Source organism: Anolis carolinensis, unplaced genomic scaffold (genome assembly GCF_035594765.1).
Source record: "Anolis carolinensis isolate JA03-04 unplaced genomic scaffold, rAnoCar3.1.pri scaffold_15, whole genome shotgun sequence".
Lineage (NCBI taxonomy): Eukaryota > Metazoa > Chordata > Lepidosauria > Squamata > Dactyloidae > Anolis > Anolis carolinensis.
Genome location: NW_026943826.1, coordinates 4,659,794 through 4,679,187, shown reverse-complemented (window position 1 = coordinate 4,679,187; position 19,394 = coordinate 4,659,794). Strand labels below are relative to the sequence as shown.

The following is a 19,394-nucleotide window of genomic DNA, read 5'->3' as shown; positions in this document are numbered from 1 at the left end:
GCAACAGACTGTACTATAACATTCCATTAAAGCAGTGATTCCCAAACTGGGCGCTACCGCCCCCTGGTGGGCGCTGCAGCGATCCAGGGGGGCAGTGATGGCACCTATTAGGACACAGGGGCGGGGCCAGGGGAGGGGAGGGGCCTCTTCCCAAGTGCCCGAGACAGGGCTGAGCCCCTGAGGCTCTTGTTGGGACACAGAGGGTGGAGCTAGGGAAGGGGGCGGGGCCTCTTCCCAAGAGCCCGAGACAGGGCTGAGCCTCTATACCTCTCCTGAGAGGCCTTTTAGGAATAAAAGGCGGGGCTTGGGCGGGCCCTCTTCCCAAGAGCCCGAGACAGGGCTGAGCCTCTATACCTCTCCTGAGAGGCCTTTTAGGAATAAAAGGCGGGGCTTGGGCGGGCCCTCTTCCCAAGAGCCCGAGACAGGGCTGAGCCTCTATACCTCTCCTGAGAGGCCTTTTAGGACTAAAGGGCGGGGCTAGGGGCGGGGCCTCTTCCCAAGAGCCCGAGACAGGGCTGAGCCTCTATACCTCTCCTGAGAGGCCTTTTAGGAATAAAAGGCGGGGCTTGGGCGGGCCCTCTTCCCAAGAGCCCAAGACAGGGCTGAGCCTCTATACCTCTCCTGAGAGGCCTTTTAGGACTAAAGGGCGGGGCTAGGGGCGGGGCCTCTTCCCAAGAGCTTCTGTATACCTCCCCTGAGGCACTTGTTAGAACATGGGGGCGGAGTATAGAGTATATATGTCCTGGCAGGCACCGCAGAACAGGGATAGAAGCTCAGCCCTGCCTCAGAGCTTGTAACTCCGCCCACCTCAGCCCTGGCTGTCCCTTTGAGGAATTCAGAGGCGACAGATGAGCAAATATGAGGGGTTTATGCCTTGACATTTTGCGTCTTCACGGGAATGGTTATGCCCCTCTGTATTTACTCCCCAGCTATCCAGTATGTATTAAATGGCTATTAAATAGGACAAGTATCTTGTTCCCTTTCCAGTCCTGACAACCAAACATTTTAGAATTAGCCCTCTTTTTGTGTTTAATACCTTTTTATATGGGGCTGCAGGGAGCTTCTTTTATGATGAAGGGCTGTATTTTTACGATTTCATACTTCTGCAAGAGTGAAAAATCTATCTCTGTCTCTGTCTAGGTATATAAAGGCTTGCACAAGAAGAACGGTGTCCTTTTTCACCTAGCCCTGGGCCATAAACTCGAGCCAGGCTTTAGGGGTGCCGGGAGAGCGTTCAATTATACTTAGGCCTATATTTTTATTAGAGATACGCCGCACGGCCCACGAGAGATCTGAACTCTGCGAAACGGGCCTGTCTCAACTTGTGAACTCATGATGGCTGGATCATTAGGTCCGGAATTAACAACGGGCTGTAAATTACATTACCAAGCAACTGAAAAAGTATAGCAAAATCTGAAGGTGGTGGAGGGGAATGAATTGGCAGCATGGGTGACTTTGGAGTTTAAGAGGCAGAGAGAAAGGGATGGGGAGTCAAAACTTATTGCTTGCAAGGATATGGAAGTCATATACTTAAATTACACCTAGAACTGGGTTTCTGTGAGTTTTCCGGGCTGCATGGCCATGTTCCAGAAGCATTCTCTCCAGACGCTTCTCCATCCCTGGTGAATCATCACAAACTAATCCTCAAGAGCTATCCTCTTGCATGGAACAAGACCTACGGATTCTTTACTCTTGGACGAGCTAGCAGTAAATGGTCTTTGATCTGGGTTGCTGTGAGTTTTCCTGGCTGCCTGGCCATGTTCCTGAAGCATTCTCTCCTAACATTTCTCCATCCCTGGTGAATCATCACAAACTAATCCTCAAGAGCTATCCACTTGCATGGAACAAGACCTACGGATTCTTTACTCTTGGACGAGCTAGCAGTAAATGGTCTTTGATCTGGGTTGCTGTGAGTTTTCCGGGCTGCATGGCCATGTTCCTGAAGCATTTTCTCCTGACGTTTCTCCATCCCTGGTGTATCATCGCAAACTAATCCTCAAGAGCTATCCTCTTGCATGGAACAAGACCTACGGATTCTTTCCTCTTGGACGAGCTAGCAGTAAATGGTCTTTGATCTGGGTTGCTGTGAGTTTTCCAGGCTGCATGGCCACGTTCCAGAAGCATTATCTCCTGACATTTCTCCATCCCTGGTGAATCATCGCAAACTAATCCTCAAGAGCTATCCTCTTGCATGGAAGAAGACCTTCGGATTTTTTTCTCTTGGACGAGCTAGCAGTAAATGGTCTTTGATCTGGGTTGCTGTGAGTTTTCTGGGCTGCATGGCCACGTTCCAGAAGCATTATCTCCTGACATTTCTTCATCCCCGGTGAATCATCGCAAACTAATCCTCAAGAGCTATCCACTTGCATGGAACAAGACCTACGGATTCTTTCCTCTTGGACGAGCTAGCAGTAAATGGTCTTTGATCTGGGTTGCTGTGAGTTTTCTGGGCTGCATGACCATGTTCCTGAAGCATTTTCTCCTGATGTTTCTCCATCCCTGGTGTATCATCGCAAACTAATCCTCAAGAGCTATCCTCTTGCATGGAACAAGACCTACATATTCTTTCCTCTTGGACGAGTTAGCAGTAAATGGTCTTTGATCTGGGTTGCTGTGAGTTTTCCAGGCTGCATGGCCACGTTCCAGAAGCATTATCTCCTGACATTTCTCCATCCCTGGTGAATCATCGCAAACTAATCCTCAAGAGCTATCCTCTTGCATGGAAGAAGACCTTCGGATTTTTTTCTCTTGGACGAGCTAGCAGTAAATGGTCTTTGATCTGGGTTGCTGTGAGTTTTCTGGGCTGCATGGCCACGTTCCAGAAGCATTATCTCCTGACATTTCTTCATCCCCGGTGAATCATCGCAAACTAATCCTCAAGAGCTATCCACTTGCATGGAACAAGACCTACGGATTCTTTCCTCTTGGACGAGCTAGCAGTAAATGGTCTTTGATCTGGGTTGCTGTGAGTTTTCTGGGCTGCATGACCATGTTCCTGAAGCATTTTCTCCTGATGTTTCTCCATCCCTGGTGTATCATCGCAAACTAATCCTCAAGAGCTATCCTCTTGCATGGGACAAGACCTACGGATTCTTTCCTCTTGGACGAGTTAGCAGTAAATGGTCTTTGATCTGGGTTGCTGTGAGTTTTCTGGGCTGCATGACCATGTTCCTGAAGCATTTTCTCCTGACGTTTCTCCATCCCTGGTGAATCATCGCAAACTAATCCTCAAGAGCTATCCTCTTGCATGGAACAAGACCTACGGATTCTTTTCTCTTGGATGAGCTAGCAGTAAATGGTCTTTGATCTGGGTTGCTGTGAGTTTTCTGGGCTGCATGGCCACGTTCCAGAAGCATTATCTCCTGACATTTCTCCATCCCTGGTGAATCATCGCAAACTAGTCCTCAAGAGCTATCCACTTTCTTGGAACAAGATCTACGGATTCTTTTCTCTTGGACGAGTTAGCAGTAAATGGTCTTTGATCTGGGTTGCTGTGAGTTTTCCGGGCTGCATGGCCATGTTCCTGAAGCATCCTCTCCTGACGTTTCTCCATCCCTGGTGTATCATCGCAAACTAATCCTCAAGAACTATCCTCTTGCATGGAACAAGACCTATGGATTCTTTTCTCTTGGAAGAGCTAGCAGTAAGGTTGCTGTGAGTTTTCCAGGTTGTCTGGTCATGTTCCAAAAGCATTCTCTCCTGACGTTTCGCCCACATATATAGCAGGCATCTTAAGAAGTTGTGAGGTTTGTTGGAAACTAGGCAAGTGGGATTTTTATATCTGTTGCTCCTGACACACACACAAAAAAGTTCACCTACACCCAGAACACTATGAACCCAAACAATGATGGTTCTGAGCCAAACTTGCCATGCATACCTGATATGCCCAGATTTGAATACTGGTGGGTTTGGAGGGGAATTGGCCTGAGCATTTGGGAGTAGTAGGTACTGGGATTTATAGTTTACCTGCAACGAATGAGCACTTTGAACCCCACCCATTTTGAACCAGGACCAAACTTGGCACACAGAGCCCCCATAACCAATAGAACATATTGGATAAGTTTAGGGAAAAGGGAGTTATAGTTCACCTGCATCCAGAGAAACTGGCCCACACCGACAATGGACCGGGACCACACTTTGCACAGAGAAACGTCATGACCAACTGAACATACTGCAGGGGTTTGTGGGAATGGGCCTTGATTCTGGGAGTTGTAGTTCATCCTCATCCAAAGAGCAATGAACCCAGCCAACGACGGATCTGGACCACACTTGGTACACAGACCCAACATGGCCAACTTTGAATACTGGCAGGGTTTGGGGAGAATTGACCCACGATTCTGGGAATTTTTTTAATATGTTTTTTATTGTAGATACCAGTGAAACAACAACAAAATCTATTAACATACACATACAATCACATATTCTCAGTAACATTACACTTGCTAGTTCCACTTTTATCTCCCATTTATGTCAAGTAGTTTCACCCCTCCCCCTCCCTCTGGGAACAGTACTTTCTTCCATTCAGATATTATTTTAATTGATCAATCGTAAGTAGAGAATGATTCAATTCTTTATATTTTCTTTGTCCTTTGACTTTATCTATCAATCTTCCCCTTTTCAGCTTCCAATTCTTTTTTATTCGGCCTGATATATATTTACGGTAGTTCTCCTTTCAAGGATGTAATCCTGAAGCATAAAATCAGCTAGGTATTCATACCATTTTTTAACTTCCCACTTTGTTTGCTCTTTCCAACCCAGGGCAACTGTTGCTTGAGCGGCACCTAACATGTATTTTATAATTTCCCCCCAGTCCTTAGTAATTTTGTTCTTATCTAATTTCTGGATGAAGAATTCTTTATTTTTCAAAATCAATTTATGTTAAATCTTCAATTTCCTTCTTTACCTTGTTATAAAAATTTTGCACTTTATCACATTCCCACCACATATGAATATATGAGCCAGTTATCCCACATCCGTGCCAACACAATTTTGTGGTTGTTTTAGTACGATTCTGGGAATTGTAGTTCACCCACTCCAAACAGAATACAATTCATGTCTTTTTCAAATAACCTGGACATTGCTGGGTCCCCAAGCTAGTATATATATATCTATATATATAAAAGGGTAATGAAATTTCGGCCTAGGACAAAACAACAAAACCACACATCCCAGAAACACTAAACTTGGCAGCACAACCCCTCATCCATGCCTCTATGTTCATACAACAAAAAGAAAAGAAAAATAAAGTCCTAATTAGAGGGAGAGGAATAATTGTTTTTATCCAATTGCTGCCAGTTAAAAGGCTAAGCTTCGCCCACTTGGTCTCCTAGCAACCCACACAGCCTTGGGGACAGGCAGAGTTAGGCCTCACTTAGGCCTCTTCCCCACTGCCTATAAAAAACAGATTATCTGATTTTAACTGGATTATATGGCAGTGTAGACTCAAAGCCCTTCCACACAGCTATATAACACATTTGTAATCTTATATTATCTGCTTTGAACTCCACACTGCCATATAATCCACTTCAGTGTGCAGTCGGACACAACTGGACTTAATGTCAGGAGAAAACCTTCACCCTTGACCTTAACTACCACCAATTCCTCAATACTTTATTTCCCATACCACCAGACTTCGCCACAGCAACGTGTGGCTGGGCACAGCTAGTGTGTGTGTGTGTGTGTGTGTGTGTGTGTGTGTATATATATATTAGCTGTGCCCGGCCACGCGTTGCTGTGGCGAAGTCTGGTGGTGTTGGTGAGAAATTGTTGAGGTAGTGGTGGTATTGAATGTCTGTTGTATGGTTGTCTTTATGTTTAGTATGCACACTGAAGTGGATTATATGGCAGTGTGGAGTCAAGATAATCCAGTTCAAAGCAGATAATATAAGATTACTAGCTGTGCCCGGCCACGCGTTGCTGTGGCGAAGTCTGGTGGTCTGGGAAATAAAGTATTGAGGAATTGGTGGTAGTTAAGGTCAAGGGTAAAGGTTTTCCCCAGACATTAAGTCCAGTCGTGTCAGACTCTGGGGGTTGGTGCTCATCTCCATTTCTAAGCCGAAGAGCCGGCGTTGTCCGTAGACTCCTCCAAGGTCATGTGGGATGACTACATGGAGCGGCGTTACCTTCCCGCCGGAGCAGTACCTATTGATGCACTCACATTTGCATGTTTTCGAACTTCTGGGTTGGCAGAAGCTGGGGCTAACAGTGGGGGCTCTCTCCGCTCCCCCAATTCAAACCTGTGGCCTTTCGGTCCAGAAGTTCAGCAGCTCAGCGCTTTAACACGCTGCGCCATCAGGGGATATTATTTCCTAAAGGTTGTGAATATACAATATTTCTGATTGGTTTTTTTTTGTTTGTTGGAGGCAAGTATGAATGCTGCAATTAGGAAAGATGATTAGGATGTAATGGCCTTGCAGCTTTAAAGCCTGGCTGTTTCCTCCCTGAGTGATTTTTTTGTTGGGAGGTGTTAGCTGGCCCTGATTGTTTCCTGTCTGGAATTCCCTTGTTTTCAGAGTGGTGTTGTTTGCGATATTTTATGTGCTTCTACTGTCTGTGGCCCTGAGAAAACAGAGGATTTTCCAGACTTTGATGATGGGAATACTTTGTTGGGAGGTGTTAGCTGGCCCTGATTGTTTCCTGTGTGGAATTCCCCTGTTTATTTACTGTCCTGGTTTTAGAGATTATATTGTTCTGCATTATTCTATCCCAGTAATTATTTCATATTAAAGAAGAATCTCACTTATCCAACATTCGCTTATACAATGTTCTGGATTATCCAACGCAGTCTGCCTTTTCATAATCAATGTTTTTGTAGTCAGTGTTTTAAATTCATTGTGATATTTTAGTGGTAAATTTGTAAATACAGTACAGTAGAGTCTCACTCATCCAACATAAACGGGCCGGCAGAACGTTGGATAAGCGAATATGTTGGATAATGAGGAATTAAGGATAACCCTATTAAACATCAAATTAAGTTATGATTTTACAAATTAAGCACCAAAACATCATGTTAGACAACAAATTTGTCAGAAAAAGTAGTTCAGTACACAGTAATGCTATATAGTAATTACTGTATTTATGAATTTAGCACCAAAATATCACGATATATTGAAAGTATTGACTACAAAAATGCGTTGGATAATCCAGAACGTTGGATAAGCGAGTGTTGGATAAGTGAGACTCTACTGTAAATACTACATAGCATTACTGCGCATGGAACTACTTTTTCTGTCAAATTTGTTGTATAATATGATGTTTTGGTGCTTAATTTGTATAACGATTACCTAATTTGATGTTTAATCGGCTTTTCCTGAATCCCTTCTTATTATCCAACATATTCACTTATCCTGCCGGCCTGTTTATGTTGGATAAGTGAGACTCTACTGTATATTTCTCATCTTATATTATCTGCTCAGAACTGGATTATATGAGGCCCCTTCTTCACAGCTGTATAAAATGCACACTGAAGTGGATTATATGGTAGTGTGGAGTCAAGATAATCCAGTGCAAAGCAGATAATATAAGATTATAAATGGGTTATATAGCTGTGTGGAAGGGCCTTGAGTCTACACTGCCATATAATCCAGTGCAAATTAGATAATCTGTGGAAGAAGTCTAAGTGAGGCCTAAACCTGCCTGTCCCCTAACTGAAACCTGGCTGTCCCTTGGTTGCTAGGCAACCAAGTGGGCAGAGATTAGCCCTCTAAACTGGCAGCAATTGGATAAAAAAATTATTGCTCTCCCTCTAATTAGGACTTTATTTTTCTTTTCTTTTTGTTGTATCAACCTTGAGGCGTGGATGATGGGTTGTGTTGTCAAATTTTGAGGTTGGGGGGCCTGTACTTTTGTTGTTTTGTGAATTGCCGTGATGCCATCACTCTTTTTTATATATATAGATAAATGGGTTATATAGCTGTGTGGAAGGGCCTTGAGTCTACACTGCCATATAATCCAGTTAAAATCTGATAATCTGTGGAAGAGGCCTAAGTGAGGCCTAACTGTGCCTGTCCCCTGGGCTGAGTAGGTTGCTAGGAGACCAAGTGGGCGGAGCTTAGCCTTCAAACTGGCAGCAATTGGATAAAACCTATTACAGTAGAGTCTCACTTATCCAACATAAATGGGCCGGCAGAATGTTGGATAAGCGAATATGTTGGATAATAAGGAGGCATTAAGGAAAAGCCTATTAAATATCAAATTAGGTTATGATTTTACAAATGAAGCACCAAAACATCATGTTAGACAACAAATTTGGCAGAAAAAGTAATTCAATATGCAGTAATGCTATGTAGTAATTACTATAGTTAAGAATTTAGAACCAAAATATCACGATATATTGAAAACATTGACTCCAAAAATGCGTTGGATAATCCAGAACGTTGGATAAGCGAGTGTTGGATAAGTGAGACTCTACTGTATTCCTTTCCCTGTAATTAGGACTTTATTTTTTCTTTTCTTTTTGTTGTATCAACCTAGAGCCGTGAATGATGGGTTGTGTTGTCAAATTTCGAGGTTGGGGGGCCTGTAGTTTTGTTGTTTTGTCCGCTGCCCTGATGCCATTACTCTTTATATATATATATATATATATATATATATATATATATATATATATAGTTTCCAACAGACCTCACAACCTCTGAGGATGCCTGCCATAGATGTGGGTTCAATGTCAGGAGAGAATGCTTCTGGAACATGGTCAGACAGCCTGGAAAACTCACAGATTCCGGCCATGAAAGCTGGCTTTGACAACACATCAACACCCAGAACTATTGAGTAGAGAATCCTATGAAATTACAATTCCGAGTGGATGGAGTCAAGGGAGTTAAGGTGGTGTCAAATGGCTAGAATTCCTTTCCTTTCCATCCAACATTACATTTTGGGTCCCCACGCCACCAACTTTCCCTTAAGACAGTTCTTTGATCCGCTTGTGTTCCTTATCAGCAGCTCACTTTTGGAGTCCCCGAGGGAGGCATTAAGCCTTGAGCAAGTTCAGAAGGCGCAAAGGAAAGTCATGTCTTTATTAACAGCAGGGGAGCAGGCCTAGGCGGAAGGAAAGGAAAGAGACCCAAGCTAGTCCCAGATTGAGCCCAAGGCTTGGCATGTTTGCAGGCGGTTCAGGAGGGAACCTCTCCGTACATCTTATCTCCGTCTCCGCCTAAGTCCCGAAGAAGCAGATTTAGTTATTTCATGCTGGAAAAGAAAGAAGGGAGGAGAGAGAGAGGGGGGCAGGAGAGAAAAGAGGCTGGTAAATACAACCCTCCTGAGCAGAATGCCATTTTCATTCTTAATTTTTTCCTTCTTAATAACAGCGTATTTGATTTATTTTATTTGTTGCATTGGAAGGTCTTGGGAGGGATGATGTTTGCGTTGTGTCAATAACCGAAGCAGGACAAAGGACACAAATTGATCAGAAGGAACTTAAAAACCATTACATGGGTGAATAGCAGGACAGAGAGGAAAAGGGAAAAGCCAATCCTGCCTCGCCAGTTAAGCAAAGATCTGTAAGTTTGATCACAAATGTAGAAATCATAACGAAAGAGGATGCCTTTTAGAAAAAGCTGTCTATAAGATTCAATTTCTTGTGGTTTACGCATACAACCTAGTTGTTTTCATTTCAATTTTTTGTTGTTTACTCATACAACCTAGTTTTCATTTCATTTTTTGTTGTTTATTCATATAACCTAGTTGTTTTCATTTCAATTTTTCGTTGTTTACTCGTACAACCTAGTTGTTTTCATTTCACATGTGCATACAATTAGGTTTGGATAAGAAAAAAAAACCTTATTTTGTTGTAGAAGACATTCATGGCCGGAATCAGTGGGTTGCTGTGAGTTTTCCGGGCTGCATGGCCATGTTACAGAAGCATTCTTTCCTGATGTTTCACCCACATCTATGGCAGGCATCCTCAGAGGTTGTGAAACTAGGAAACTAGGCAAGTGGGGTTTATATATCTGTGGAATGATGTCCAGGGTGGGAGTAAAAAAGCTTGTCTGTTTGAGGCAAGTGTGAATGTTGCAGTTGGCCACCTTGATTAGCATTGAAAAGCCTTAAAGCTTATAATACTACTACTACTACTACTACTACTACTACTACTACTACTACTACTAATAATAATAATAATAATGCAAAGCCTCTGGCATAAACCAGTACATGTGGTCCCGGTGGTGATGGGCACACTGGGTGCCTTGCCAAAAGATCTCAGCTGGCATTTGGAAACAATAAACATTGACAAAATTATGATCTGTGCACATCTTCTGGGATCTGCACGCATCATCTGAAAATAATAATAATAATAATAATAATAATAATAATAATAATAATAATAATAATAATAATAAATCACACAGTCCTAAATGTTTGGGAAGTGTTCGACCTGTGATTTTGTGATATGAAGTCCAGCATATGTATCTCATTTGCTGTGTCAGACTATGTCTTTGTGTCAATAATAATAATAATAATAATAATAATAATAATAATAATTTTATTCTTATATCCGACCCCATCTCCCCAAAGGGACTCGGCGCGGCTCACACGAGGACCATGCCCACCAATACACAATATAATACAATCACATAAATACATTTGAAACATATAAACATAAAACATATAATACATTAAAACAGTGAGGTCCAACCTACGGCCCGCGGGCCACATGCGGCCCACCAATTCATTTTTGTTGGCCCTTGCCCTACTTACTGGAAAAATATTTTAATTTAACATTTAGAAAAAAAAAACGTTTACCCTTCTTAAGAAACAGCCATATAATAGCCATATTGAAGCCTCACTCTTCCTATACTAAAGTTTGATTGGCCCTCGGGTTACTAAAGGTTTGACCACACTGCATTAAAACATACTCAAGCAGTAGCTAATAGTCAGCTTCAAAGCCTGGCTGCTTCCTGCCTGGGGAAATCCTTTGTTGGGAGATGTTAGCTGGCCCTGATTGTTTCTTCTCCCACCCGGGATAGCATTCCATAAATATATAAACCCCACTTGCCTAATTTCCAACAGACCTCACACAACCTCTGAAGATGCCTGCCATAGATGTGGGCGAAACGTCAGGAGAGAATGCTTCTGGGACATGGCCAGACAGCCCTGAAAACTCACAACAACCCAGTGATGCCTGACATAGATGTGGGCAAAATGTCAGGAGAGAATGCTTCTGGAACATGGCCATACAGCCCGGAAAACTCACAGCAACCCAAAAAACTTCTGTGTTGTGATGGAAGAAACTATCCCCATTTTTTGTGTGTTGTTTCTCCGTATCTCCCTTTTTGGTGGCCACTCACCGGTGCAGGTCTTCTTGTCTCTGTGGAGCAGGTATCCAACCTGGCAGCTGCAGTAAAAGCCGCCCAGGTGATTATGGCAGTGATGATCACAAATCGGCTCACCGTCGAGCTGCTGTTCACACTCATCAATGTCTGGAGCGGTAAGAAGGGAGAGAGAGATAAAGAGCAGCTAAAATGTGACTCGCTCCAGGAAGGATGGAATTATTTTAAACAGATGTCCAAGTAGCCATAAAATAACTCATCCTCATGAAAAAACCCATGGGTGCATGCATCTGCACTGTAGCATTAATGCAGTTTGACCCCACTTGAACTGCTATGGTTCAATGCTATGGGATAGTTTGACAAGCCCCTCCAATTTTCCCTATTTTTAATACCATATATACTCGAAGATAAGCTGAGTTTTTCAGCCTTTTTTTAAGCTGAAAAAGTCTCCCTGGGCTTATAATGGGGTCAAGGCCGGCAAAGGAGCCAACAGGCTATTGCTTGCAATATATGATATATTTCTCTCTTACCCTCCCTTAATAGTGTGTTTTCTTTTCCAAAGCCTCCCTCGCTCTTAATCAAGGGAATGCTTTGAAAAGGGAAAGACGCCCTTGCAAGTCAGGAAGAAGAAAAAATATATATTCATTAATCTTATGGAAGCATTTCCCCCTGAAATATTTGTTAAACTCTCCTACAGATATATAGGCATTAACCCCTTGCAAGATTTTGCAATCCTTATGTACCTATATATCTCTATCTATCTATCTATCTACTAGGCATGTCCGATCGATGAAAAAAATGTTTCAATTCTCGTTTCTAAAGTAGGGGGCTCTGGCGCTTCGATATAGAAAGTATTTCTGATTTTTTCACCCAAAATTTTTGGATATTTCCGAAAATTCGTAACGATTCTAAATGTTTCTAAAATGGCAGACGCGCATGCGCAATCGCTACACACCAGGCTTGTATGGCAATCTTCCATGTGGACGCAGAGGATGTTAGCCCCCACCTTTGCATCCATCGTGGAAGCTTCTGATTGGCCGGGGAGTGGCAGCCATGTTAGGCTGCGCTAAGCTCCCATTCAAGATAGGTTGCAGAAACAATTTTTTTAAATATATTTTAAAAAATTGGGGGGGGGGGGGAATTAACGAAACATTAAAAGTCAATTAGAGAATGGGTCAACAATGGTTTGAATTACATTGCTGATTGCGCTGTGAGACAATGTCTCGGAATGCGTATCAAAAAGCGAGAACAATCCGAAATAATTCTGATATACGATTCAAAACGATTTTTTGGACATGTCTACTATCTACAGTGGGGGGGAAAAGTATTTAGTCAGATACCAATTGTACAAGTTCTCCCACTTAAAAAGATGAGAGAGGCCTGTAATTGACATCATAGGTAGACCTCAACTATGAGAGACAACATGAGAAAACACATCCAGAAAATCGCCTTGTTTGATTTTTCACGAATTTATTTGCAAATTATGGTGGAAAATAATGTTAACACTACGGGAGTTTGGGGAAAACAGACCTTGACATTTGGGAGTTGTAGTTGCTGGGATTTATAGTTCACCTACCATCAAGGAACCCCTAAACCCTACCTACGATAGAATTGGGCCAAACTTCCCACACAGAACCGACATGACCAATAGAAAATACTGGTCTTTGGCGACCCCTCTGAACCCCCCTCATGACTCTGTGTCCTCAACGCCATTGAGCCCAGGCTGCCACCCTATACTCCGATTGGCCCTACAACTGACCAGGAGGACCTCTGTCTTGTCTGGATTAAGCTTCAGCTTGTTAGCCCTCATCCAGTCCATTTTCTGGCTCTGCTTGTAGGGACCATAAGCCAGAACTTTTGCCTAACATAGCATTGCTACTGCATATATCATATAGCGTTTATATAGACCAGGGATCCTCAAACGTTTTAAGCAGAGGGCCAGTCCACGGTCCCTCAGAGTGTTGGGGGGCCAGACTATAGTTTAAAAACAAATATGAACAAATTCCTATGCACACTGCATATGTCTTATTTGTAGTGCAAAAAAAAAAAAAAAGGCCAACGAAATGTTATTGTTTGCAAAGGCACTGTGCTATATTTGTGTGTTAACTCGAAAATGAAGTGCATGAAGCCGATTGGCTGAACCTGCAAAGACCTGTAATTTGATTTGAAACTGTTTCTGTTCTGCTGCTGGAGAACCGGTTTGAACAAGTTTTTGTTCAGTGTGAGTCTGTGTGGTGACTGAGTACTGCCTGGGGAAGATGACTCTGTACTCAGAGAGTCCTTGCTATTTCTGAGGCCTTGTTTGCTACTGGGAAAAGAGGATGAAGAACCAGGACTGTATTCTTCACTGAAGCAGATTTATGGACTGAAAAAGGACCGTTTATGACTGCTGGGTTTCTGTAAGCAATCAGAGGGACCATTGTGAATACCATTGTTCTTTGGATTATTTGTTCTGCAAATCTGAGTGGTGCGTGATTGTTCTGCAGGCTCATGGGCACAAGTAAGAGCTTCCATTTACCATCTACAATGCGCAACACAAAAGAACAATAGAATATTTTAAAATAAGAACAATTTTAACCCACATAAACCTACCAGGATTTCAATGGGAAGTGTGGGCCTGCTTCCTGCTGATGAGATAGTCAAGTTAATTAGAATGGTTGTTGATGTTGTTGTTAATGTTGTTGATGTTGTTGTGTACCTTCAAGTCATTTCAGACTTAGGGCGAGCCTAAGTCTAAAACCGAGGGCGCAGGCCAGATAAATGACCTTGGAGGGCCGCATGTGGCCCCCGGGCCTTAGTTTGGGGACCCCTGATATAGACAATATAAGCACTTTGTATGAACCAAAGTAGTATGTGCAACACAGGGCCTGTGCCCCTCCCTTCCTATGAGTTGGTGCCTTTCTTCAGGAAGATCCAGAGAGAGAAGAAAGCTCAGAGTAAACAAGTTAGGTCATTGGTATCACTTGTGCCAAAGTAGGTGTGGAAGGTGGGGAAGATCCTCAGCCATTGGTCAATTCTAGATAAGCCAAGAGATATAAATTCTTTGTTTGCTACGCACATGTTGCGACGGCCATTTGCATAGTACGGACACACAAATTGGTACCTACGGCTGTTTCGCCTTATCATCAGCTGTGATAATAATAAAAGGCTTGTTTCATTGCTCTCCTGGAATTCTCCTTTATTTTCCCTCCAGGCTAGTCTCCAACATACTGACTTCCCGCTCTCACCTTCGGCAGCATAGAAGGCCTCAAAGCCGGTGAATTCCTTCTCGTTGGAGTAGTCCGAGCGGAAGGTCACTGCCAGGTTGTTGTCCAGCGAGTGGTAGGTCTTGTCCCCTGGGGCTTCCTCGGTGTCGGTGCTCTGGTGCCCACACAGAGTGGCCAAGACCTTTCCTCCTGAACGCAACTGGGAAATGGCAAGTGTTATGGGTGGCGAGGGAAGAACAACAGCATATTGGCAACTTTGGCGGACCCCCTCAACATTTCATGAATGAAAACTAGTTGTCAGATGTCAGAGTTGTCAGATGGCAAGAGCTATTAATAAGGAAGGCTAGCTTGGAAAGGCCACAGTGGTTTGCTTTTGCTAAATTTTAGCCAGATTTTGTTCATTTTCATGGTTTCCTCCTTTCTGTTGAAATTTTCCACATGCTTGTGTACTTCAGTGGCTATTAGTATTAAAAAAACTCTAAAACAGGTCAGTAATAGCAACACACAATAAACAGAAGAATTCCAGACAGGAAATAATCAGAACCAGATAACACCTCCCAACAAAGGATTCCCCCAGGCAGGAATTTTCCTGAGGACTGTGAGCCCCATAACCCCTCTACTGTATACTACAGTGGTTCGCAAACTTATTTGGCCTACCACTCCCTTTCCAGAAAAAATATTACTCAGAGCCCCCTGAGAAAGTGGGCGTGGCTTAGAGGGGTGGGCGTGGCTCCTGCTCAAGAGGGTGGGGTGGAGCCTCTCCCCTAGTCCAAGATGCAGGGCTGGGAGGGGGAGGAGGAGGTGGGTGGAGCCACAAATGGGCAGCCAGGACTGGAATAGGTGGAGTTAGGAGCTCTGAGGCAGGGCTGAGCTCCTATCCCTGTCCTGGACACAGGGGGCTGGGCTAGAGGAGGAGGCGGGGCCTCTTCCCAAGTGCCTGATGGGACTGAACCTCTATACCCCACCCCCGTGTTCTAACAAGCGCCTCAGGGAACGTATACAGAGGCTCAGCCCTGTCTCTCACTCTTGGGAAGAGGCCCCACCCTAGCCCCGCCCCTTAGTCCTAAAAGGCCTCTCAGGAGAGGTATAGAGGCTCAGCCCTGTCTCAGGCTCTTGGAAGGAGGCCCCGCCCCCTTCCCTAGTTCCGCCCTCTTGTGTCCCAACAAGCGCCTCAGGAGAGGTATAGATCCTCAGCCCTGTCTCAGGCTCTTGGGAAGAAGCCACACCCACTCCTCTAGCTCCGCCCTCATGTCCTAACAGGCACCTCAGATGCTCAGCCCTGTCTCTGGCACTGGGGAAGAGGCCCCGCCCCTCCTCTGGCCCCGCCCCCGTGTCCTAATAGGTGCCATCACCACCCCCCTGGATCGCTGCAGCACCCGCCAAGGGGCGGTAACACCTACTTTGGGAATCACTGGTATACTATGACGAAGAATCATATTACAACAGCCTCCCATGTTTCTACTTTCACCTACTTTCACATAGTCATATTCACACAGATAGGACAACTCCAGGTTGAAGTGGGTGAAGTAGAGTCGGATGGCGTAGCCCCGCGGGACCGTGATGTTCCAAGTCCTCTCCTTGCTGTTTGGATAGATGTTGGGGAAATCCGGGGATGCGATCCTTCCATACATCCTCTCCAGCTGAAGGACATCTCCAAGCACCCCATGGCAAAGGACGACCAAGAAGAGGCAAGATCTATGGAAGGATGGAGAAAGTTAGAAACTGAAGACTGGGTGAATTTTCTCCTTTCACCAACATCGTCATGTATTGGATCGAGAGGTGGCATGAGAACCTTCTTTAAATATTTGAAGGGATGTAGGAGAACGGAGTCGGCAACAACAAGGCTCCTGTCTGCTGCTTCTCCTCCTCCTTCGTCCCCTAAGGGGAGCCTTTTCATGTGGCGCCTGGAAGCGGGGGAGCCGTGGTGTTTTTTGGCCTGTTCTTGGGGTTATTTGGGGTGCTGATTCAGAACATTGCACTGGATAGTCCACATCAGCTCTAGAATATTAAAGATGGTTTTCTGTGGGTGAACAGATAGCGACTACTGGATGGCCTATGTTCTGGATCAGAAACTAGAACTGATGTGGTCTATCTAATGCAATTTTCTGAATCAGCACCCTAAATAACCAAACTGAATCTAAAGTTGAACAAAACTGATTCGTAACCCTTTTGGTATTAATGTTGGAGAGTGGTCCCTGGTCAAGGTGGTTCTTGGTCAAAATGGTTCCTGGTCAAGGTGGTCCTTGGTCAAAGTAGTCCCTGTTCAAAGTGGTCCTTGGTCAAGGTGGTCACTGGTCAAGGTGGTCCCTGGTCAAAGTAGTCCCTGGTCAAGGTGGTCCCTGGTCAAAGTAGTCCCTGTTCAAAGTGGTCCCTGGTCAAGGTGGTCCCTGGTCAAAATGGTCCCTGGTCAAGGTGATCCCTGGTCAAAGTAGTCCCTGTTCAAAGTGGTCCCTGGTCAAAGTGGTCCCTGGTCAAGGTGGTCCCTGGTCAAAGTGGTCCCTGTTCAAAGTGGTCCCTGGTCAAAGTGGTCCCTGGTCAAGGTGGTCCCTGGTCAAAGTGGTCCCTGTTCAAAGTGGTCCCTGGTCAAAGTGGTCCCTGGTCAAAGTGGTCCCTGTTCAAAGTGGTCCCTGGTCAAAGTGGTCCCTGGTCAAGGTGGTCCCTGGTCAAAGTGGTCCCTGGTCAAAGTGGTCCCTGGTCAAAGTGGTCCCCAGTCAAGGTGGTCCCCAGACAAGGTGGGCTTTGGTCAAAGTGGTCCCTGGTAAAAAAAAAAAAGGTTGGGAACCATTGGACTAGATGAATTAGATCCTTGTGATTATGGCATTTTATGATCATCATCTGGTTAAAGGATGGATGGCCATCTGTCGGGGGTGCTTTGAATGCGATTTCCTGCTTCTTAGCAGGGGGTTGGACTGGATGGCCATGAGGTCTTTTCCAACTCTACTATTCTATGATTCTATGAAAGTTATCTTTTTCTCCAATGAGCTCAGGTAGCATACTTGGCTCTCCTCTTCTTCCTTTTCTCCATTTATTTCCATGACAATCTTGTGAAATAAGTCAGGTGGAGAAAGAAGGGTTGGTCCAATGTCACCCAAGAGCTTCAGAAGTAAGTGGAGACTTGAACCTAGGCCTCCTAAATCTTACTCCAACTATGCTTTGTTGTTGTGTGCCTTCAAGTCATTTCTTGCCTGTGATGAAACTATGATCCGTTTTCTTGGCCAAATTGGGGCACTTGGAGGGTACATTGAGCTCTCCGTGTTCACATGGATTGAAAACATTCATAGAGAGAACATCCCTGAAGAAGCATTTTAAGGAGAACCTACCTCATCTCTGCAAAGCGCTTCTTGAGGTTGACGGATTTGTTTTGCAGTCTCTTCCTGGACTATTGACACTGCCGGGGATTCGCAGTTCTCCAGGTTCAGCCGTATTTGCCTGAATGTTGAACTCTGATCCTTATCTCTTCCTTTCCACTGGGTCAGACCAAAAAGTAAAACACAATCGATCCCACTCCCAAGCTGTTTCCTTTTCTCTCTTCTGACACCGAACGGTTCCGTTTGCCACACCTTTAGGTTTGTGTGTGAATTCTAAAGCATTTCAAGGAAGTTTAAGCAACAGAGAAATGTTTGTGTTGGAAAGGAGAGCAAAGTCGGGCTGATAAAAGCAGGGGGTTGTTCAGGGAAATGCAGGATTATTTTCTGTAAAAAGCGAGTGTGGCAATATTGGTTTGCTTTTGTCAGCTGGGTCTTCCCCGTTCTTGTGCAACGTGAGTAAACAGACCGAGAAGCCAGGCTTCCATACTGAAGTCAGGAGGAAAAACAGAGGAGAAATGTGTGTCAGCTATAGTTTGACTCTAGACAACATGACTTGAATTCTGGATGTAGGTGAACTATAACTCCTATAAATCCCTCCAAAGACCTCCAGTACTTTTATTGGTCAACCACAGAGAAAAATAATGGAAAAAGGTCACGTTGAATTCCCATTTAGCCTTCAATGTGACCCTTTTCCATTATTTTTCTCTGTGGTTGACCAATAAAAATACTGGAGGTCTTTGGAGGGATTTATAGGAGTTATAGTTCATCTAAATCCAGAGCGCACTATGAACCCAAGCAATGATGGATCTGGACCAGACTTGGCATGCAGACCCGATATTCCCAAATTTGAATACTGGTGGGTTTTGAGGGGAATTGGCCTGGACATTTTGGAGTTGTAAGTACTGGGATTTATAGTTCACCTGCAATCAATGAGCACTCTGAACTCCATCAAAAATGGAATTGGACCAAACTTGGCACACAGAGCCTCGATGAGCAGTAAAAAATACTGGAGGTCTTTGGGGAAAATTCACCTTGATTTGGGGGAGTTGTAGTTCACCTACATCCAGAGAACACTGTGAAACCAAACACTGATGGATCTGGACCAAACTTGGCACACAGACCTGGTATGCCACAATTTGATTACCTGGGGGGGGGGGGTGTCTTTTTGGGGGCGGGTGAACTTCCTTTCTGGGAGTTGTAGTTCACCTACTACCAGGGAAACTGTGACCTCCACTGATGATAGACATGGACTCAACTTGGCACAAATAATAATAATAATAATAATAATAATAATAATAATAATAATAAGCCATCAGAACAAATGCAATTAAGGCCAAGATCGAAAAATTAGCTGATGACCCAAAATGCAGACTGTGCAAGGAAACTGATGAAACCATGGATCATATCATCAGCTGCTGTAAGAAAATTGCACAGACAGACTACAAACAGAGGCACAACTATGTGGCCCAAATGATTCATGGGAACTTATGCCTCAAGTACCACCTCCCAGCAGCAAAGAACTGGTGGGATCACAAACCTGCAAAAGTATTGGAAAATGAGCACGCAAAGATACTGTGGGACTTCTGAATCCAGACTGACAAAGTTCTGGAACACAA

At 44.2% G+C, this 19,394-nt stretch overlaps 1 protein-coding gene across 3 annotated transcripts in view; it reads right to left on the bottom strand.

Annotated features, from left to right (window-relative positions):
* masp2 (MBL associated serine protease 2) overlaps window positions 1-18,194 on the bottom strand; it is a 34,439-nt gene extending 16,245 nt beyond the window's left edge. The window contains exons 1-5 of one of the 3 annotated variants that reach the window (XM_062966034.1): window positions 17,791-18,159; window positions 15,943-16,165; window positions 14,492-14,669; window positions 11,283-11,414; window positions 9,001-9,186 (exon numbers count right to left, since the gene is read on the bottom strand). In XM_062966034.1, coding sequence (XP_062822104.1) covers window positions 9,182-9,186; window positions 11,283-11,414; window positions 14,492-14,669; window positions 15,943-16,165; window positions 17,791-17,795 — 543 coding nt within the window. In that variant the 5' untranslated portion in view covers window positions 17,796-18,159 and the 3' untranslated portion in view covers window positions 9,001-9,181. Of the gene's footprint in view, window positions 1-9,000; window positions 9,187-11,282; window positions 11,415-14,491; window positions 14,670-15,942; window positions 16,166-17,790 lie in introns of those variants that run through there. The other 2 variants (XM_062966031.1, XM_062966033.1) reach the window with 2 other exon arrangements.
* Between the last annotated feature and the right edge of the window lie 1,200 nt (window positions 18,195-19,394).